At 32.8% G+C, this 23,906-nt stretch overlaps 1 protein-coding gene across 5 annotated transcripts in view; it reads right to left on the minus strand.

Moving 5' to 3' along the window:
* NIPBL (NIPBL cohesin loading factor) overlaps positions 1 to 23,906 on the minus strand; it is a 200,364-nt gene that overhangs the window by 77,507 nt on the left and 98,951 nt on the right. For all 5 annotated transcript variants that reach the window (XM_023239001.2, XM_045038081.1, XM_045038085.1 and 2 more), the window contains 4 exons: positions 22,583 to 22,743; positions 21,560 to 21,659; positions 17,449 to 18,075; positions 9,778 to 11,403 (listed from right to left, as the gene is read on the minus strand). In XM_023239001.2, the coding sequence (XP_023094769.1) occupies positions 9,778 to 11,403; positions 17,449 to 18,075; positions 21,560 to 21,659; positions 22,583 to 22,743 (2,514 nt within the window). The remainder of the gene's footprint in view (positions 1 to 9,777; positions 11,404 to 17,448; positions 18,076 to 21,559; positions 21,660 to 22,582; positions 22,744 to 23,906) is intronic.

Consider the following 23,906-nt stretch of genomic DNA (forward strand, 5'->3'; position numbering starts at 1 on the left):
TGACTCATGATCATTATTGAAAAGATCAAATTTTCTACAATGCTTTACACAGCGATGTCTTTAGGAATTAACTGCTATGCAGAGATGTTTGAGATGATATGAAATGATTCAGCCTTTGCTTCTGAGTTCTGTAAGTCTGCTTGTAGTTGACAGAAATGTATATACTCAGAATCTGTTGACTAGTATAGAATATATAACAGAGCAAATGGGGTTAAAATCCTTTAACTCATTACTTATACTATTCATAGAAATTTATTCCAAGGAAATCTATACAACAAAAAAATTCTATGAAGAAAGGTGTTTAGATCAGTTTTATCTATTATAACAGCTTTTCTTCCAGATGAAAATTCTTTTCTAAATCCTGAAGGAAGTTTATCCACAAAGTGAAAAGATATCATAATTGACGTGCGACAAGTGTAAAATATATTAAAAGTAATTGAAGTCTGATTTTACTTGTTATATATTTTATATATTAAATATTAATATATTAATAACTTATATAACCCCACTAAATGAGGTACTCAGATATTAAATATCCTTCTTGAAATACTATATTTGGCAAACTTCACACTACATAAATACTAGAGAACTAGAAAACTATTTCAAAACTCATTCTAGATGAATCGTTTTACATACACATATAAATACTCAGATAACAGTGGACATTACAAATTTTAGGTCTCATTTGCTACAGAATAATCTATTTATCAGATTAACCTACATTACAATTTTAATTTTATATATCTACAGTAGGTAGGCTCAGCAAACTACAGCCTGTGGAGTCAAATATGCCCACCACACATTTCTGTATATTAAGTTTTATTAGAATACAGTGACACACAATCATTTCCATGTTGTCTATGGTTGCTTTCGTATTATTGCAATGTTAAAAAAAAAGTGGCCTGTAAAGCCTAAAATATTTACAATCTGGGCCTTCACAGAAAAAGTCTGCTGACCCCTGATCTCTATCCTGTCATAGTTTTTTCAAATTGGAACAAAGTGCCAGCCACCTCACCAGTGCAGTCACTATATTCTGTACATTTTAGATCACTGAAAATTGGTTTATTTAATGAAGACAAAAACCAAGGAGTTGGTTTGTAGCAAATGAAAAAAAACTATTACAAATGAAGCAGGCAGAAGAAAAGATTCCAAGAAAAATCTGGCTTTAAGCATCAGCTTTGATCTTGACACTAGTACTACAAATATCTCATCAATGTGCAGCTACTATATTACTATGGGGAAGAACGATAAAAAGAAACATGCTTTCCAGTAAGTTTATCATGTAAATAACAATTTACTACTAATCAACACAGAAAGTAGGAAGCAGGGATCAAATGATCCTTTCCTTGATATGTAGACACAGAGAGAAAAATAAATAGTAGAAGCACAACCTAACTTTTAATCTCAAGGAACTAAAAAAAGAAAACAAAGCCCAAATTTAATAGAAGGATGAAAATAAATATTAAAGCAGAAATAATTGAAACAGACTAAAAACAGAAAAGATCAATGAAACTAAGAAGTGAATTTCTGAAAAAATAAACAAAATAGACAAACCTTCAGCTACACTTACCAAGAAAAAAAGGAAGAGGACTCAAAAAAAAAAACAAACAAAAGAAGACGCATTAAAACTGGTACCATATAAATACAAAGGATCCATATCCCTAGAAACATATAACCCACCAAGGCTGGCTCATGAAGAAATAAAAAATCTGAACAGACCAATTATTAGGAGATTGGATTAGTAATCAAAATCCTCCCACAAAGAAAAGCCCAGGACCAGACAAGTTCTCTGATGAATTCCAACAAACATTTAAAGAATATTAATTTTTTTCAAACACTTCCAAAAACAGAAGAGGAAGAAAAGGAGGGAACACTTCCGAAGTCAGCATTACCCTGATACCAAAACCAGAAAAGGACACTACAAGAAAGAAAATCACAGGCCAATACGTCTGATAAACATAGATTCAAAGTCCTCAACTAAATACTAGCAAATAACATTCAATAACACATTAAAAGAATCAGGATTATATACCATGATGAAGTGGGATTTATTGCAGAAATGCATGAATGGTTTAAAATCTGTCAATTAATGTGATACACATTAACAAAATGAATGATAAAAATAATATGATCATCTATTTAATAGATGCAGAAAAGCATTTTAAAAAATTCAACATCTATTCATGATGAAAACTCTCAACAAACTGCATACAAAGGGAATGTACCTGAACATAATAAAGGCCATATATGACAAGCCCACAGCTAATATCTTACTCAATGGTGAAAAGCTTTATAAGGAACAAGATAAGGATGCCCAATCTTGCCATTTTTATTCAACATAGTACTAGAAGTCCTAGCCAGAGCAGAGCAATTAGGGAGGAAAAAGAAATAAAAGGCATCCAGACCAGAAAGGAAAAATTAACTATCGCTATTGCCAGATTACATGACATATATAGAAAACCTAAAGATTCCACCAATAAACTGTTAGAACTAATAAAGTAAATAAGGTTGCAGGATACAAAATCAACATACAAAAATCAGTTGCATTTTGATATATTAACAATAATCAGAAAGAGATATTAAGAAAAAAATCCATTTATAATTACATCCAAAAGAACAAAATACAAGGAATAAATTTAACCAGAGGTGAAAGATCTGTACACTGAAAACTAGAAAAAGTTGATAGAAGGAACTAAAGAGACAAATAAATGCACAGAAAGTTCTGTGCTCATGGATTACAAGAATTAATGCTGTTAAAATGCCCACACTACCCAAAGCCATCTATATATACAAAGCAATCCCTGTCAAAATTCCAATGACATTTATTACAGAAATAGAACAGCCCTAAAATTTGCACAGAACCACAAAATAGTCAAATAACCAAAGCAATCTTAAGAAAGAAGAACAAAGCTCAGGGCACCATGCTTCCTGATCTTAAACTATATTGCAAAGCTGTAGTAACCAAAACAGTATGATAATGGCATAAAAATAGACACATATATCAATGGAACAGATAAGACAGCCCAGAAATAAACTCATGCATATATGGTCAATTAATTTACAAAAAAGCAGCCAAGAATATTCAACAAAGAAAGGATGGTCATTTAAAAAAATTTTTTTAAGGGGCACCTGGGTGGCTCAGTTGGTTAAGTGTCCGACTTCGGCTCAGAAGTTTGTGAGTTCGAGCCCTGCATCGGGCTTTGTGCTGACAGCTTAGGGCCTAGAGCCTGCTTCGGATTCTGTGTCTCCCTCTCTCTCTGCTCCTCCCCTGCTCACACACTGTCTCTCTCTCAAAAATAAAGAGGTGCGTCTGGGTGGCTCAGTCGGTTAGGCGTCCGACTTCAGTTCAGGTCATGATCCCACAGTCTGTGAGTTCGAGCCCTGCGTCAGGCTCTGTGCTGACAGCTCAGAGCCTGGAGCCTGCTTTGGATTCTGTGTCTCCCTCTCTCTCTGCCCCTCCCCAGCTCATGCTCTGTCTCTCTCTGTCTCAAAAATAAATAAAAACATTAAAAAAAAAAAGATTTAACAAAAATAAGAAAAAAATTTTTAAGTGTATTTATTTATTTTGAGAGAGAGAGACAGAGAGAGACAGAGAGACAGAGAGAGAGAGAGAGAGAGAGAGAGAGAGAAGTGCAAGTACATGTGTGGGGGAGGAGCAGAGAGAGAGAGAGAAAAAATCCAAAGCAGGCTCTGTGCTATTAGCTATTAGCACAGAGCCTGCTATGGGGCTCGATCTCAGGAACCATGATGGCCAACAAGTGTAACAAGTGTATGAAAAGGTGCTCAACATGACTAATCATCAGGGAAATGCAAATCAAAATTGGAAGAAGGTACACCTGCTGGAATGGCTATTATCAAAAAGGCAACAACAAGTCTTGGTGAGAATGTGGAGAAAATGTAACCTTGTGCACTGTTGGGGGGGGGGGGAATATAAACTGGTCTAGCCACTATGAAAAATAGTATGGAGGTCTCAAATAAAACCACCATAGGATCCAGCAATACTCACTTCTGGATATATACCCAAAGGGGATGAAATCACTATTTCAAAGAGATATCTCCACAGCCTGTCCCCACCCATGTTCACTGAAGCATTATTTACAATAGCCAAGACATGAAAACAACCTAAGTTGTTTAGTCTATTGACAAATGAGTAAAGAAAAATGTGGTGTAAATGTATGTGTACACACACACACTAGATTATTCAGTAACAAAAAAGAAGGAAAGTATATCATTTGCAACAACATGGATGTACCCTGCGGGGCCTTATGCTAGGAGAAATAAGTCAAATAGCGAGAGACAAATACTGTGTGATTTCACTTATATGTGGAATCTAAAAAAACTGAACTCACAGAAACAGAGAACAGGTTGGTGGTTGCCAGACACGGGGGTGGAGGGGGGGGGTGGTTGTTGGGTGAAATGGGTACAGGTGTTCAAAATGTATAAACTTCTAGTTATAAGATGAATAATTTCTGGGGATATAATGTACACCATAGTTACTACAGTTAACAGTACCATACTGTATATTTCAAAGTTGCTAAGACAGCAAATCTTAAAAGTTCTCATAAGAAAAAAAAAAATAGAACTATGTGAGGTGATGAATGCTAATTTATTGTGGTAATTATTTCATGATATATACATACATCAAATTATTATTTTGTACACTTCAATGAAATGCTATTATGTTAAATACATCTCAAAAAATTGACAAGAAATGGTGGCAGCAGTGTCTTCGAATATACTGTGAATATAAAGTATATATACATAAAAAGTTTTTCAAAAATAGTCTCATTAGATAAACTCAATTAAAATGGCATGACTGCATTTCGTCATATAAAAAATTGGACAGCTCTTGGTTCTTACTGCAAGATTCCTTTTGGTTCTCATAAATGAATGAGGTAGGAAGAAAATTGGTTTCTCCATTATAAAGTGAATGAACCAAGGCTACAATTTATTCGAGATTCTGATTCCAGTGCACTTTGTATTATAATTTATAATGGACTTAATGGAGAATTTTCAATTTTCAACATTAGAAGCCAGAGAAGGCTAATTTTTTTAATCTGGAGGGGATCCAGATTTAAAAATCCACATTATATTGTATCATATTATATCAGAGTATAGTGTTATATACTGTTACTCTGATATGTTACTCTTACTATATAGTGAATTCTCTTATTCTAAAAAAAGTTATTGAAACCCTCCTCTACAAGAGACTGATATTAAGATAATGAAAACCTACTTGATATTATACTATACTAAATCATCCTATGTATTATATTATACATACAGTTGACTTTGAATAATATGGGTTTGACCTACACAGGTCCACTTATAGACAGAATTTTTCCAATAAATATAGTATAGTACTATAGATGTATTTTCTCTTATGATTTTAATAATTTTCTTTTCTCTAGCTTACTTTATTATAAAAGTACAGTATATAATACCTTAGAACTCATATCTGTTATATATGTATACATATGTATATATATGTATGTGTGTGTGTGTGTGTGTGTGTGTGTACGTTAATCAACTGTTTATGTTATCTGCAAGGCATCCGGTCAACAGTAAGCTACTGGCAGAGAAGTTTCTGGGAGTCCAACGTTATATATAGATTTTCAAGTGTGTGGTGGCCAGTGCCCCTAACCCCCATGTTGTTAAAGAGTCAACTGTACTATGATACATTAACCTATATAATAAAATTAACTTACTACAATATTATATTAACGATTTACTATTATACTATGATATAGTATACTATGATCTATCAAGTAGGTATTCATTATCTTAGTATAGGTATCAGGCTCTTGTAGGGGAGGATTTCAGTAACTTTTTTTAGAGTAAGAGAGAATTCAGTGTGTTCTTCATAAATAGAAGGTTCTCTCACAAGTAATTATTTGCTATCTTCTCACCCCTCAATCATACATACACCTATTTCTAACATATAGGAAAACTTTATAGAAGCAACCAATGTATTATAGCGAACAACATTTAGTAGTTTAACTGGTACAGTAATAACTGAGGTGAAATAACTGCTCCCAATATGACCGCAACCATTACCTAACCAAATGAACCCTAGGGTTTAAACACTGTTGACTATTTGAGCTGTTAGAGAAGTACACATTCCCAGTGAAAACCATTTTCAGTAACTGTTTCATGGTTTAAAGGCCGTGATCTCAAATATAGATGGTATGGGATATTTCTTAAAAGTAGTGACTTAAGTGATACAAAATGATACACTGGTTGGAAGGAAGTATGTGGAGGAAGAAAAAAAATTATTTCCTTGGACATGAAGCTAAAATATCATGAGTCATTCTGGAATTGTAAATAACCAATCAAATTGTTAATGTGTGTGATTACAGATACTAAGCTGCTAATAACACATAAGGCAGGCTAGCTGATGAACATGCCAGTCTTAAAGACCTCTTAACTTCATATTATTTTAATTTGGAGACATATTATACATTAGGGTATATCAGGACAATAGTCTAAGAATATTTTAACAATAAAGATACTATTTTTGGCATTTCAATATACTGACTGAAGTATAATAGAAGATATTTTTAAAATTTTAAAGGTTTTAAAAGATTATGTTGATTCTCTGTACCCATCCCCCACTTGAAAAAGAAGAAACAAAGTGATGGTAAGACAGAAGATGAAAGAAGCAGGATGAGAAAAGAAGTCATACTGAGCCAATCTGTAACAGCTATAGAGCAAAATAAGAAAAAGGGTAAATTAAACAGATATAAATATGAGTAATTTTTCTTGGGATCTTAACAAAAAGTAGGTAGTTGACAGTGTAAAACAAGTTATAACAAATTTTAAGGGACACAAAGTTGAAAATTGTGTAGCTCTTGGGTTAGGGTCTACTGGTAGGAACATAAAAAATGAACACACAATTTTAACCTGCACACAAATCCTCTTCTGAAACATGGTGGCAATAGTCATTCAACAGATATTTAATATGCTAATTAAGCACTAGGTATTATGTTAGGTACTGGGATATACACATATCCCCATAGAAATAAAACAATGTCACTTTACATTTAATATGGTCACACAAACAACACATATAAATAATATTTATTATAAGTTATAAATCTATACCCCTACCATTCAAAATTGATCAGCTTAAAGTATACTCAAGGAATTTTAAACTATTCCTAAAGAATGAATATTTTAAATATTGACATCAGGTAAAAATATGTAAAAGACAGAATTTCATGACTCTTCCAAGAAAACCTACCAAGAATTTTGGCCTTAGAAATCAACCACAAAAGTATCTCAGCAATACTCAATACAATTCCTTTACTTAGAAAAACACCAACATGTCAGAATATGTGATTCCCTGTGACTCTCCAAAAGAAAGTCCCAAGTAATGTGTGCTACACAAAGGGTAGTTATGCCACAACTATGCTTCCTATGTAATTAAAAAAAATTCACAATTATGTAACTGTGCTATTGCTAACTTAGTAGCAGACATCTAAGATAAAACCAAAATTAGTATACTAAAAAATAACAGATATGAATTCTAAGGTATAAATAAAGCCAAATGATATACATGGGATCCTGAAGTGAATCTAAGCATTAAAATAATATTTTTAATGGAAATGTTCACTTAATAATAATTGCAGATCTGGTAATATATGTGTGTACATGTACTTGCACATGTGTGTACACACACACACACACACACACACACACACACACAGCCTACTCTAACAGGCAGACACACCCAGATAGCCTACTTACTAACATGAATATGTCAAGTATATACATTCATGTTAAAAGTACATTTAGGAGGAACATGAATTAGTACTAAAAAGTTTACATTCACAGGCAATGAAAAAACCAGGGGAAATAGTACAGCAGTTACTATTAGGAGTACTATATTAGGAGCTATATTCGTTTCTTGATGTTCAGTTGTAAAGATTCTTTGTTAGGACAGAGCTTAGAAAGCAAGGCTAGCATAAGCTGACAGAGGGCAGGGGAGAAAAAGACGGTCCAGATCAAGGGACAAGAGGGTACCACTTTCCATCTTTCTGACTCTTCTAAAATTGTAGCTTATACTATGTATAAGTCATTCCCAAAGTTTCAGTGAAAATTTTAAAAAACAATCTGTATCTAAATTCTAGTGCTGGCCACTACATTCTAACAACCTCTTTTACATAAGCAAGTAATTCTGAAGAGATGCATCTAAGTCAAATAATAAAGACTATTAGTTACACCTGAAGTCTTAATTTTTTAAGTCTGACTGCTATAATTTAAAATCTAAAGCTTCACTACAAAAGGATAAATATTAGTGATAAAGACAATCTTTTTTCATTTTTGAAACATAAAATTAAAATAGTGAAAAAATAAACATTTGATAAAGACCAAGTAACAGTAAAAAAAAAAAGATCAGTCATGAGAAGCGACTTCTTTGAATAAAGAGTTCTTAGTAGTAATACTATGTTTTCATTGAGCTTTTTTTGATAGACAAGATACAACATTTTACAAAAATAATAATAACCATTACACCTTCTGGATCTCTTAGTACACTGCAGTGCTACACAACACAACTTTTTATGATGATGCAAATGTCCTCTATGTGTGTAAATAAGGGAGCCACTTGCCACATGTGGCTGCTGAGAATATGAATTTCTTAATTTTATTTAAAGTAATTTCCATTTAAATAGCCTAAGAGTCTAGTTGGCTATCCTACTAAATAGCACAATTCAAGAGTTTCATAGTCCTATAAGTAAATATAAATCTAAGTTCTTAATGAACCTCTTTCACAGAAGGAGAACTTAAAAATCAAACTTTCACCTCTATTGTCTTAAAATCTGTATCTTAATGTATTTATATTGCATGGGCTAAATAGGTCTTGCCAAACACCATCATCAAATTATATATACATATATATTGTATATATACTTATATATTTTTAAAGCAGTATACAAAGGAATACAAAATTATATTTTCTGCACAAACTGCCATTGTATTTTCAATACTTAAGACTTTCTTTTTCCTGGAAATAATACTACTCAAGTAACCACAGGATTTAACACAGCAACCATATAATAAACAAAACAAAAAACCCACCCAAACCTCAAAACTAATGATTTAACCCAATTTAAGAGGTGAATACTATTCCCTATTACTTTTCCCTAGAAAAGAACAAAACTATATTTTTTAAATAAAACGTCTGTAACTAACCACCTCTCCCACAAAAAGATAATAACCTTTTATATAACTTTCTAAATTATATAAATTTAAACTATGCATCAATAATTAACATACATAGGTATGTAAGAAAATAGTATTGAGACACAATGTTCTGAAGAGCTTATAACATTGATTTTTGTACACCATATAGCTTTCCTGAGATGTTAGAAATTAAAATTCAATATACTACCTCCTTACAGAATGGAATACTTCTACAGTCTGAATAACTTTTTAGGAAGTTGTTATATACATCCATCCTAATCATTCATTTGATTAATAAGCAACTTTCAAAAATACATGAAATAACTAAACAGCAAAAGAACTTATCTCTGAGTACCAAAGTAAAAATCATGACTACACCGAGTAGTTCAAATAGGGGTGGAAGACAAAGAATTTTCACTGAGAACTTTTTATTTATATTACTGAAAACAATTCATTATTGTTTTATATAAATGTTATGTTTTCATGTAGCAGTGCTTCAATTTTTGTAAATTTCCACTTTTTTAATCCTTAGTAACCCTATAACTTGAAAACTAATTAGAATACAAGTGACATCAGTGTAAGTATTCTTACCTTTATTTGACTTTGATGGTTTATTCTTGATAGGTTTAAGGGAACTTCTTGATTTATCTTCTCTATCTTTAATAAGTTTCTGAACATCATCCAAAGACAGTTTTTGCAGCACAACTACAGGCTTAGCTCCTTTATTTAGATCTTCAACTAATCCCATTTTTTCTACTTTGTCTTTCTGCTCTCCTTTCATTTCCATTTTCTTTGTCTCCTGAGTAATATTACCATCTTTATCCCTCTTGATTTTTGGAATGACAAAATTTTTCAATGCACCAGACCTGCCCCCCAACAAATAACTTGGAAATTCTGCCTTATTGTCAGGATGAGCTTTGTTACTGTCTACTTTACTCTTATTGCCCTCTGTCCTTTTGTCATCTTTACTATTTGGTGATTTAAAACCAGGCTTATCAGGTCTTGATTTATTAGAATCTCCTTGTTTAACACGAGGACTGTCGGGCCTTGATTTTTGCTCCCCAGAAGATGGTCTTTCCCGTAAGTCCCCTGATTCATGTCTATGTTTTCTTTCTAGTTTATCAGGTTTTGAACCATCAGATTTAATGCCATGTTCATTTCTATTAGAAGATCTCAATGTTTCTGGTCTTCGAACCCTAGACTGATCCCCTCGATGTCGCTCTGATTCACTCCTGTCATCTGATTTTTGTTTACTATCATGGTCGCGTCTTAAGGACTCAGAAATAGATCGCCCATCAGGTCTCTGCTTTAAGGCTTCAGCTCGTTCTGATTTTAACCGAGGTGAATCAGATTTAATATCCTGTTTATGTTTAGACACTTCAGGTTTTTTGTCTGTTGATGGCTTTCCAGAATCCCTCCTATTTTCGTGCCTATGTTTTGGTGTTTCAGGCCGACCTTCATTTTTTTGCTTTGGAGTTTCAGGTCGGCTGTCACCTTTCTGCTTTGGAGTTTCAGGCCGTCCATCACCCTTCTGTTTTGGGGTTTCAGGGCGCCCATCACTCTTTTGTTTTGGAGTTTCAGGTCGGCTTTCACCCTTTTGCTTTGGGGTTTCGGGTCTTGCCTTTGTTGTTTCTGATCTGCCATTATTTTGTTTGTTGTCATTTGGTTTTATGTCAGACAGTCTATTTTCATTCTGTTTAGGTTCGGCTGTGGTGCTCTCATTTTGTTTGGATTCAGTTGTTCTGCTCTCATTCTGTTTCAGTTCTTCTGTTTGTGTCTCAATTTTAGCTTCTAACTTACTTTCATTTGACTTTGTCTCCACCAATCTGTTTTCATTTGGTTTAGATTCTGTCAATCTACTTTCATTTTGTTTCATTTCACTCTTTGAAAGCTCAGCATCAGACTTTTTTTTAGGAGTCTCAGGATGGTTTTCTGGTGTAGATTTAAGATTTCCAATAAGATCTTCCTGAAGAACAGAAATAGGTGCATCATTACATGGTTTGATTTCTTCAGGCTTTTTTATGGAGTCTGAATCCTGAGTTATAGAAGCCTGAGAGTCCACTCTTCCTGCCTGATGAAGATCAATGCTAACCATTAATGCTGGCCTTGACCCATTTCCCGTAGAACCCGTCTCCTGAGAAGCTGGTCTATTACCTCCTGTAGCACCCCCAGCCTCCTGTGGGTAAGAATCTTGTTTTCTTTTTTTCAAAGGCTTATCTGAAATTTAAAGATAAATATTCAGTATCAGTAACAGACACATATTCTTATCTTATTAAAAGCCATAAAGACTTTGATATTTAAGTCGCAATGTTTTTTTTTTAATGTGGTGAATGCAAATGTCAATATGCATGTATAAAATAGCAGGCATGAATGACATAATACTATTAAACCAAGGTTTAAGGAAATATTCATGCGTGCAGTACCTCAATAAATATTCACGACTACAGTAACAAGTATTTAACAGCGTATTTGTTGAGTATATAAATAAGCCCAAGAGTATAAAAAAACAGAACGTATAATACATTAAATACAAACACATATTTATGTTTGTATATATAAAGGGTAAACCAGATTCTTTACATAAGAATAAGGAAACCAGTTATAAATCATATGTTCTCATTTAAGATCATTTTAACCATTAACCAAAAACTAAGTACCGCAAATCTGCTGACATACTAAACAGGAAACATAAGGTTTTACAACATGTAAGAGAAGTACGGAAAAGAATAAAACCCAAAAGAAAATAGAAATCATGCCACTGAAAAAAGATAAATGAGAATAAGGTGGAAAAAAAGAATTAAACAGCTTGTCATTAACCTTTGATTCAGGATTCAAATCCTTCAAGGTGTCAACAGCACAAATGGAATTTAAAAGCTAACACACAATCAGAAGTATATTTAAAATAAGGAAATACATTAATATTATAAGTATAAAAAAATGAGACACATATAAAGACTCTTTAGATAAATCCTGTCTTAATAGCAACTTCCACTTAAGAAAAATGCTTTGGCTCTTCCATGTAAAGTTCTAGGGATCTATATACTGGCCTCATTAAGAAACAATTTACAGTATTCTGAAATGTAAAGACAAAAATACACACAAGCACAACTCTACCACCACAATAAAATGCCAAGGTATTTTTAACAGTTAGGTACTTCTATGCATGGTTCCACTTGACTCAAGAGGCTGCTAGGTCATTTTCTATAAATTGAATCTCTAGTTAGTTCTTGGAAATAGTTATATTATAGTACCTTAAGGTTTTGTCTGCTTTAATATTTACTTGCTGAATTACCTAGCTATGTTTTAAAGGTCATTTTAACTCATCTTTGTAAGAGAACCTCTAGATTCTCTTATGATATTCATCAATGTGATATAAAACCATTGAAGGAAAACAAGGTTAAAAGACAAACTGACCACTAAAACACAATCCCTTATTGCTAGAAAACCAAGTTGTGGAAAAAAAAAAAAAATAATAATGGTAATGTTGCTTTTATACACCAAAGTTCTGTCATTTTGTTTTCAAAGTGAGAAGCGGCAGTTCATTCCAGCTTAAAATCTAGTAAAATATTTTACTAAAATTTACTTCAAATATTTGCTAGTAATTTTTTGTACAAGTCATTCTGCTGCTTATTCAGAAGTCAAGTCTACCATCACATAAGCTCCATTTGTAAAATAACTATATAATAATAATAAAGTATATTATCATCTATTTTCCCCAGTAAAAACTACCCTGGCAAGAACTTATATGAAACTTTCTGCATCAGTACTTAAGAAGAAAGCACTCAGAATACTAAATTTATACTTCCATAATTTTATTTTGTAATGTTCTGCCACACAAAATAATCTTTGTATCTTACCATAGGGCATACCAAATAATTACTACCTCATAAATGGGATGCCTTACAACCTATACCCTTAAATCTTTAGGACAAGAATCTAGAAATCTAAATAGTATAATCTAGTTGAAGATTTTTTAACATATTTTTCAATGAAACATGCTTGTGAAAGTTATTAAAATGGTAACCTAAGGATACTTAAGTACTGTAATGACATCACAGATCTCAGGCATCTGAGAATTTCTCTTAAGAAATCTGTGGTTTGTCCTTTTATTAATATGAGCAGTCTTTCTTCTGAACATTAACATTAAAATATCTTGAAGGCTAACTTTTAAAGGATTACAAAATACTTAAATGAGTTTATAGATCATTAACCTCATTTCAATTTATAATTTATCAGTAAAATTAAAATTGGGCATAATTTAATTTCAAAGGAATTGTCATGTTTGACTTATTTATCTTAAACTATAGATGCTACGGTTATAATAAAAATGTATGAAAGCATTTGCATGTGAGTAATATATTAAGATTGGGAAAGATGTTGTAATTTTTTCTATTATGCACAATATACTGCTAAGTACAAAGTTTTAATTTTTCAACTATTGAAAAGTACTTCACCTCTTCTGTAAAACCGGGAAAAATTCCATTACTGCTGCAAGGATTCTTGAATATGTTAAGAGCACGCAGGTTTGATTCACTTGATCTGATTCAGTTCCACCATGAACTTATTCCTGTAAAGTGGCTCTGAATCTGCATGTCACTTTTGTCTATCCACTTTTGTTATCAGTCTTCATTACATCATAACCTTCACCTAATGATGGAAAGCCATCTCTATGAAGAATAATTTCAATATTTAGGACGCTGATTATCTTTAAGCCCTCTTCAGCACTGGGTACCATAAGTTTAGCTATCAGAATGCACAGAGTCCTGAAGAAAATGCATACAAAAAGATACAATATTTTCAAAACCAACAATACTTGCCATCTAGATGCTGATGTGAAATGAAAATAAGATCTAGCCATTAGAGAAATTCTGAACTCGATTATGCTTGTAAGAAACAAACTATAACACTTGCTTAAATCTACAAGTGATAACTGAAAACACTTAAAACAGCAGTTATACACATGGTAGCCAATTATGAAAAATGAAAACATCCCATCCCTAAAATGCAGTATAAACTAAGTGGCTAACTGTCCTGTTCCTGTCTCCTCTCTTATTCCAAATGAGAGTAGGTAATTTACTTTTTATAAGGGTTATAGTGTAAGAATATTGTAACATTCTAAAAAACACTAGTAGCTAGGCTAGGCCATTCCTCATACTTGCTAACATGGAAAGTGGACCTTGGGAAAAGATGAAATAGGCAAAGATGAACAAAGAAACCCTCTCTTTGAAAAAAGAAAGCAGGAATTTTCAGCACACGAAGGAGATATTAATGTCTATGATAGATCATCCCAGAAGCAAAGATGAATAGCCTTTTAAAATTAATTTATGTAATTATAGACATTGGAAATATGAGCAAAAGATGGAACAAAAAGGTCCTTTGAGAATATTATAAAATATTAGGTTACAGAAAATTAACCTATCAGTGTATATAAAACTATCCAAAGAAGGGAGAAAAGGCCACAGGACATCAATACCTAGCAGCCAGAAAAGTGTCCTCTGTACGTGGAACAGAGGTCCATTAGGTCTGCCACAGCTTAGGTAAAGTATTTCTTAAAATTATTCTATCCTTATCTTGAGTTCCATAATTATCAAACAACCATGTGTGTTAAACTTTCTAATCTTATTGACAAGGTATAGTTTTTCCATTTCTGATCTACTGAAAGGAATGCTTCTCTCATAACAAATGAATAAAATGGAAACATCTCAGACCCCAGAACAGAGCTCTCAGTAAAACAAGTCGTGTTGTGTATTCCATACCACCACCAATACAATGGTTATAAAAAAAGTTCTCAGTGCCATACCTTAGAATGCAAGGTAATTATCAATTTCGCAGTTTAACCCTAAAACGCAGTGGTAACTAGTAATAAATTCATTTCAAGGAAATATTTCACTTCTCAAGGCCTGACTATAAAACTACTACCACTTCAGACAATGTTGCTTTTATTTACGATCTTACCTATGATCTTAGAGCAATACACCAGACCTTTAATCTTCCCAAATTTTCAAGATAACTGCTTATACATTAAACACTGTCCCATCACACAATGTAGAAACTGAATATAAAATGACAGGATTCAAATCACAGGTGTTTGGTGGCACCTAAATTCCAAAGGTGTTCAAATAAAGCCATGAAACAATGGGAACATGGCTTTCAGGAAACAAGTCAGAATGACAGTACGAATACGAGGTCGGCAAAATCAGTATAACCAATTTGGAAAAATACACATACTAAATCATCTATATCAAACTAAAGACCGAGTAGTTCCAATGAACATTTATCCTTTAATCCTTATAGCACCAGATACTTCTGTAAGTCAACTTACAAAGTTCAAAATTGTAAATCAGCTCTGTTCACTCAACTTTTCAATTTATCTTTGTTAGAGCCACACTATCACAGATTATGGAGAAAACTGATTAGATAATTAAAAGTAAAATATATATTACAAGTTTCTGAAAGAACAGGATGCTGTTTGCTGAATTTGTTTTATTCTCCCTAAAAAAAGTTACCAGTCTAAAATAAGTTTGCAATTAAGCAGTTAGCCTTATTTATTATCCTTATTTTCACTTGGTTTTTGAAAGTAAAAACTTAGGCTTCAACAAATGTGATACAATAAAAGTTCAGGAAAGAAAAAACAAGTTCACCATTTCCTATGTTTTCGTTCCTACCAACTATTTAAAAAAATCACTTAAAAAATTAAGCACCTTTTTAAGAACATAATTTCCCAAAACACAGATTAAAATGTCATACAAAAATTCAGTTCTCAAGGCAACTAGTATTTCTCAGTCAAGAAATTACAATTTTGTTTCTTATAAAAACTGTCATAGGATTCAGGAATTTGGGATTAATATTACCAACAGAAGATAAATAATACTGCTGTCTTTACTTGACATGCATATGCTTTTATAAGAGGTTAGAAGAGGAGATACATTTTGGAACCCATATGGTTACTATTTCCTGAACCACACATTACTAAACCAGAAGAATAAGCAACACTTCATTTCATCCTTAACATCAACAGTTTAGCAGTTAAAAAAAAATTCCAGTGCCCTAGCCAAAAAAATAAAGACTTCCACCAATCTCTTTACTTGCACCAATCTGTGATTCAGGCACTTAGAAAGCATCATAGAACAACAATTACTAAATAAGGTCTATTTTTTCAATAATGTTAAAAAGAGCCATCATGAGAGACAGGAAATACAATAAAAATCTTCAGCATGTTTCTTAGCGTAGAAACATAATTATCTAGAAATGATCCTGTCATATAATGAACAAGATCATATCTAAAAAAGAGTTCTAACGAACACGAAAAAGTTTTGTTTTATAATTATCAAAAAGAAAATATGAGAACTATATGTCAATCTAGAATATTTAACTAGAAAATTGAATCATATAGTATGCTTTGGTTTGGGTAGTCAAATGTGTATATGAATTTGTAAATAACATCAAATCCATAAATTACATTACTAATTTCAATTAATGATTCATCAGTCTCTCAAAAATTTTAAGAGTTTTATACATAGAGTTCACCAAATAATCAATAATTTAATAGGGACTTTCTTTTATTTAATTATAATTTTTGTAAGCACAAAAAAAGTCCATAAATTCAATGAATAGGTGTCTTGAAACTCCATCCTAATATACTACTCAGACAAAAGGGAACACTTAACTCTAACCACTAAGAAAAGATCCTTGATCCTTAAGATTTGCTACTTAATATAAATTTAAAATTCTTTCCCATAATTTTTTACAACAACAAAAATCCCCCAAACTATATTAAAAGACAGTAGGATTTGAAACTGATTATTGACTGAATTAACTAATTTGAAACAGGATTATTAACTGAACAAACATACACACAAACTTTTCTTAAATGTACTGATTCAAAATAGTTTTATAGCAGTTACCCTCGTTTTGACAGAAAAAAAGGTGAAGATGCAAAACTAACATAACTTATGGAAAATACAGATGATAGAAACACTAATGTGCAATTTAGTAGACAATCACAGATAGTATCACTTGGTACATAATAGGTGATAGACCTGTGATACAGAATTACCAAATCTCAGACAGTTGTTCCAGATAAAAAATGAAATTACGAATTTAACTTCTGAGGTGTGAGCATTAGTAATAAAAACATAATTGAGAGACATAAAGAATTATAAAATATAATGAAAAAAAAAGAGTAACTAAAAAAAAACCTTTTTTACATTATAATTACATATTTGCCCAGAGTATGATGTGGGAGTAATGAGATTATTTTACCTTTGTCTTGAACTTCTTTTGAAAAGCGCTCCCTTTCAATAGCTGATTCTCTCTCTATTCGTTCAATTTCAGCCAATGCATCCAATTCCACTTCGTCATATATAGGTCCCTGTTGTGATACCTGCTGCTGATTCTGTACCACAGAAGTCTGGGGCTGTTTTGTAGCAACTGAAGTGTTCTGTTGTAAAACAGGCACTTGATTTGCTGGAAGGAATGCTGTTTGTTCTTGCTGCGACAAACACTGAGCAGCATTTAGTGGGCGGTTTACATCCTGTGGAGTAATGGGTGTTTTTGAAGTCTGTCCTGGGTACTGCACATTAAAAGGAATATCATTTTCTGAAACATTGCTATTTTCCATACCAGAAAGCATATCCTCTTGCTGGTCCATGTCTGAAGACCTTACACGAGAAAGTCTTAATGTAAGTTTAGTAGAGTCCTTGGATGGAGAACTAATGATATCATACATTGCAGCTTTCTCACTCTGGTCTTTTTCGTCCTTGCCTAATTTCATTTTCTTTTGCTTCTTTTGCTTTCTTTCTGGAGAATCTAGCAAGATGTCTGGTGGAACATCTCGAGGTGATGAACAAGGTAGAGGCTGAGACTGAAGGATTAAAGGTGGTCTTGATCCTAGAAAAGCAATTCAACAGGAATGAACAATTGTGCTAGTTTTATGTGTTCATACACTGATAGAAATACTAAATATGTGACAATATAGTAATGCTAGAAAAAATATTAAGGAATTATCTAATCTCAGCAACTTATTTACAAAATATGAAAAGAAAGCCTAAAGACTTGTCCCATAATCTTTAAGCCTGCTGGTAGATGATCCAGGTTTAACTGAAGTATGAGTATTCCATCTGCCAGACCAGCATTATGTTATTTCTATTTTTGTTCTTATAAAATATAAATACTTTGTTTGAAAATAGCAAAGGAGTTCATTGTTTCTAAAGATGATACAACACAAATATTTTGGGCAAATATTTCCTATTCTTTCACTTAATATTTAGGAAAACTAACAAATCTAAAGTAAGAATAAATCTGTTAAATTACAAAATAACAAATTAATCCTAGAAACTACACTCACATGAATACTTACTGGTGTAAGAAAAAGAAAGTGGGAAAAATGAAAATTTTTAGAATCCTTACTTCCTTTACAAACTGATGGTAAATTACTGATTTATACCTTTATGTGATGTTCTCTTTCTCCCTCCACTTAAATAGCATTCACACATTCTCTTCAGCTTGCTAATCCTCCTTCTATTAGAAAAAATTTAAGTCCAGCAAATTTCAAGGCTCAATAAAATATCTTTGGCCCAGATCCCATTAATTTAACAAATGTTATATGATACAAATAAGTGGTAAAAATAAGCTAACCAAATGGAAAAATTCTTTGTTAACAAACTGTTAAATGAGGAAAAATGCATTGATATGCTTCAAAAATAAAAGTATGATTGTTACACTGCTTATCATTAGACTATAAAAAGTTTAAAAACCCGTAGGAAATTATAAAAATCAGTCAGGGTAAAAGTGCTTTAAAGAAAGAACCTAAACCTAGACTTGTCTTAAGTTAAGGTTTCAGTGTTTAAACATATGTATGATTTTTCCACGATACATAAACCTGTCCTTTCAATTAGCAATGTTAATATTTAAAGTATGATATACAAAGGGGCGCCTGGGTGGCTCTGGCTCCATGGGTTAAGCGCGCAACTCTTGATTTTGGCTCAGGCCATGATCTCACGAATGTGAGATGGAGCCCTGCATTTGGCTCCATGCTGAGTGTGGAGCCTGCCTGGGATTCTCTCCCCCTTCTGCCCCTCCCCGACTTGTGCGTTCGCTCTGTCGCTCTCTCTCTCTCTCAAAAAAAATTAATTAAAAAAAACCTTAAAGTGTGATAAATAAGAATATAACTTTCTAGAGAACATATCTAAAATGTGATAAAGATCCAACTGAAGCAATTTACTAGAAATGTTAGTTTGAGGTTATACCAACAGCTAGTGTTTTTAAACAGCTTATGGGGACATTAAAAAGAAAAGAAACTAATATTTTTGGACCATTTATTTTGTGTCAGAGCTTGTGCAAGGTGCTCTGCACATCAGTTCATTTAAATAATTTACAACAACCTTGATTTGCATTATCACTATTTTGCAGAAAGGAACATGAAGCTTATAGTGATTAAGAAATTCGCCCAAGGTTACATAGCTAGCAAACCTGAAACGTTTAAATCCAGATTTTTCTAACATTTGAATTATAACATACCATATTGCCTTTGTATTTAAAATTTGTGTCACATTATGTGTATTTTATTTTTTAAATTTTATTTTTATTTATTTTGAGAGAGAGAAAGTGTGCGCACAAGCAGGAGAAGGCAGAGAGGGGGACAGAGAATATCAAGCAGGCTCCATGTTGTCAGTGCAGAGCTGACATGGGGCTTGATCTCATGAACCATGAGATCATGTCCTAAAAGCAGAAATCAAGAGTCGGACACTTAACCCATGGAGCCACCCAGGCGCTCCCAAATTGTGTATATTTTAGAACTTAAAATTCCAACAATTCACCTAAAATATCAAATTAGACTGATGATGCATTCAACCTTCCAAACTAGGTGGAAAACAACTTCATGAACAGAAGTAGTGGTTTCTGATGAATAATGTGTTTGTAAGGGTGTTCTAAAGTTTTTTCTTTCTATCTAAAGTTATTTATCCTCAAGAGTTTGAGGAAAAATGGGCTGATTATCTAGATCAACTAGCTATCTCACTGTATCTCCTCCCTGGCAGTCTGAATAATTTCTCACTTTGACAATACTTGTGAGATATGTACCTAACTTTGATGCCTAACCTACAAATAGAGTTATTCTGGAAGCTGCTCTTTCAAAAGCTGAGTTATTTTTATCCCTGAAAATTCACAGAATTAAAGAATAAGAATGGCTCATAGAAGTTCAACTTTCACCTTGGGAAGAATGTCTCTGATCAAAGAGTTGGATGGAACACAACCTGTGAAAAAATTGTCTTTATAATAAGACACACCAGTCCATGATTTAGATGGCTATTGTCAGAAATTCTCATGGATAGAGAAACATTATTAATAATCACCTATATTGTAATTAATTACAAGTTAATTCTTTAATATGGAATATAATATTCTCTTCCAATAACTTTGGTAATTCAAATGATCACACTTTAATTTTAAGTACTTTCAAAAGGCCTGAACTTGGGACTTAAATTCACAATTTTATGAATCTAGTGTACGCAAAAGTCCACACAAGGTTCTTTGGGAATTTGAAGAGAAAATAAAATTCATGCCCATAAGATACTACAGGATAAGTTATTAGAAAAAATATAAACTAATGAATGGCTTGAGATGGTTAAAAGAAAAGAGTCCACGTAAGGTGACCCATTTAACTTAGAACTTAAATAGACAGGATTTTAATAAGCAGAAATGAAAGTATGTGTAAGAGATTTAGAGAGAGAATACACAATAGGCCAGATTTTGATAAGTGACTACATGAGAGGTAAGAGACAACTTTATGATGATTCAGGACTAGGATGGCATTAAAAGGAAATAAAATGGCAGAAAACAGTGAAAATAACTTTGAAAATGAATTTGAAATACCAGCTAGAAATGAGGAAATTTTGTCTGGAAACAAAAGATTACAACTTAGAACACAGGACTGGAGCCAAAGACATTGACTTGGCAATCCTATTCACAAAAGTAATTAATGCTGTTACCAAAACTGAATGAAATAACCAAGGGAAAAAGTACAATGGGAGATTAAAAAGTCTAATGATAGAAATCTTGAGGAGTAAGAGAGCAGACAGAAGAGCTAATGAAGAAAAAAAAAATCAATGAAAGAAACATGAAGAAAACAGGTGGACTTGATATGAAGTAAGTTTTCTGGGGGAGGTGGAGATGAGGGAAAGCTGATAAATGCTGTGGTCTGAAAAGATCATTGGATTTATCAGTGAGAACAATACTGTATATATTTGAAAACATTACCAATAGTTTACAGGGATGAGTACAGGTTTGTTTCTTTCAAGTGTAGCTTTTGGTATCTGCACTAAGAAGTTTGAGCTCTTCACTCAACTGCTGAAGGAAATTTTAGTTACAACAATACCTTTAGGAGTCCCATCACTTCCAGCAGGGGAGCATACTGGCTGTGGAGACCTCAAGGGAAAAGAGGCAGCAGCATTCCTCAGTGTTGAAGAATCTCCATCCTGAAAAGAATATAAAATGTCTATCTTAAATGATTGGAGAGGCTTTAGAGAAATCTTAAACAGATCAATAAAAGATAGAAACTACTGACAGGTAAAGTGTTGGTATTCAAAAGCATAATTCTTCTGTATGTTCCTGTTCTGCTCATGGTAAATCTTAGAAGAATTGAAACTGTATCCAAAAGAATCAACAGCCTATGCATGGCAATGAATAAGAAAACTGGTATTACTACTAGGCTCCATTTTTGTTTACTATTTTCTACAAGAGGAGCTATGAAGGCCATACGAGGCTGTAAATGTCTTGAGGGCAGAGTTCACAGTCATCTCTGTTATCCTTATATACACGTAACTCATTGCCAAACCAATTAACATATAACTTATCTGATAATACCACAAAACCAGTTCCAGTATGTGGAATATTTTAAAACATCAAAGCAATGCTAAATTTCAGGGAATAAAGATTTGTACAAGTCTTACAGGGAAAAAGAGCTTGATACTAATAAATAAAGGTTCATTATTTTAAAAACATTTTTGTGTGAACAAGTATTTAAAAATGAAACTAGATTTCATTAAGAACCAAAACTTTTAGGCCAAGGGTTGGCAAACTTTTCTTGTAAAGGGACAGATAAATATTTTAGGGTTGTGGGCTACATACAGTTTCTGTCACATGCTTTGTTGTTGTTGTTTTTTAAAAATGTAAAAGCCATTCTTAGTTTGTAGGTCAAACTAATGGCCAGTTTATCAACCTTGCTCTAGACCAAGCTCTGTAGGTATAGGAATCACATTGTTTATAGCAAGATTCTCAGACCTAGTATAACCTTTGATACACAGTAGATATCAATTAAACTGTGGGATCAAAATACTAGGTTACGAAACAAGTATTAGAACTATATTATTACCTTAATGATAACTAATATATAACATACGTCACTACTTAGCCTGTGCACCATGTGTAGGTAGTCGTCACTTGAGCCATGTCTAGGATTATCAGCATGATGATTAGCTGAATTGCCAGACAACGGACCAGAAACTTTATTATCATGTATGTTTCTCAAACCACCTGCAACAATGGGACTTGATACTGATGCTGAAATTAACAAGAATAAAAACAAAAAGCTTTATAAAAATAAAATTCTTAGAGAAAAATAATTGTTCACAAAATATTTTAAACACACAGAAATTATAGAAAATATAATAAGCACTTGTGTACGACTATCAGAGCTTGATCAAATCTTAGCACTGTGTCACATATCATTCAGATCTATTTTTCAAAAGAAATAAACCATTAGATAAGGCTGAAACTCTCCATGTATCTGCATATTCCTCTCCTCTGTTCCCTCCCCCTTACTCTATAAAAGTAACCACCACACTGACTTCAAACTTTGCTCTACCTATGAATATTTTATACCTTTCCTATAAATGAATATAGTCCTAAATAATACATAGCATTGTTTCACATATAACTTTATATAAAATGGTATACTATATGTATATATCCTTCTATACCTTGCTTTCTATTTCAATGTTATGTTGAAATGTATCCATTTTTATACATGTAGTATTAAATTCACTTATTTTAAATAAATATATTCTGCTGCATAATGTATACAGCTTTCCATTCTTAAGTCCAAATGTTTAGATGGCTTCAGTATTTTTGCTGTCATAAACAATGCATATTCTTGTACACGTATACATGTACATATACATATATTTGTATATAATGTATATTCTTGACTTTTTTACAAATGTGTCTAGAAGTGAAATTGCTGGATATGTCCACTTTTTAAAACTTACTGAATATTAATAAATAGTTTTCCAGATTACTTATGTCCATTTGTACTCCACTGGTAGTGTATGAGAGTTGCTACTACTAATCTATATTCTTTTTTTTTTTTTTTTTTTCAACGTTTATTTATTTTTGGGACAGAGAGAGACAGAGCATGAACAGGGGAGGGGCAGAGAGAGAGGGAGACACAGAATCGGAAACAGGCTCCAGGCTCTGAGCCATCAGCCCAGAGCCTGACGCGGGGCTCGAACTCACGGACCGCAAAATCGTGACCTGGCTGAAGTCGGACGCTTAACCGACTGCGCCACCCAGGCGCCCCTATATATTCTTGTCAACAATGTTTGTCAGCCTGAGATGGGAAGCTCTTTGTCAATTTAATATTTGTATTTTCTTTATTAATAGTGAAACCAAGTATCTTTTTATGTGTACTAGCCATTCGGATTCCCTCCTTAACACAAAATCAT

Source organism: Felis catus, chromosome A1, assembly GCF_018350175.1.
Source record: "Felis catus isolate Fca126 chromosome A1, F.catus_Fca126_mat1.0, whole genome shotgun sequence".
NCBI lineage: Eukaryota > Metazoa > Chordata > Mammalia > Carnivora > Felidae > Felis > Felis catus.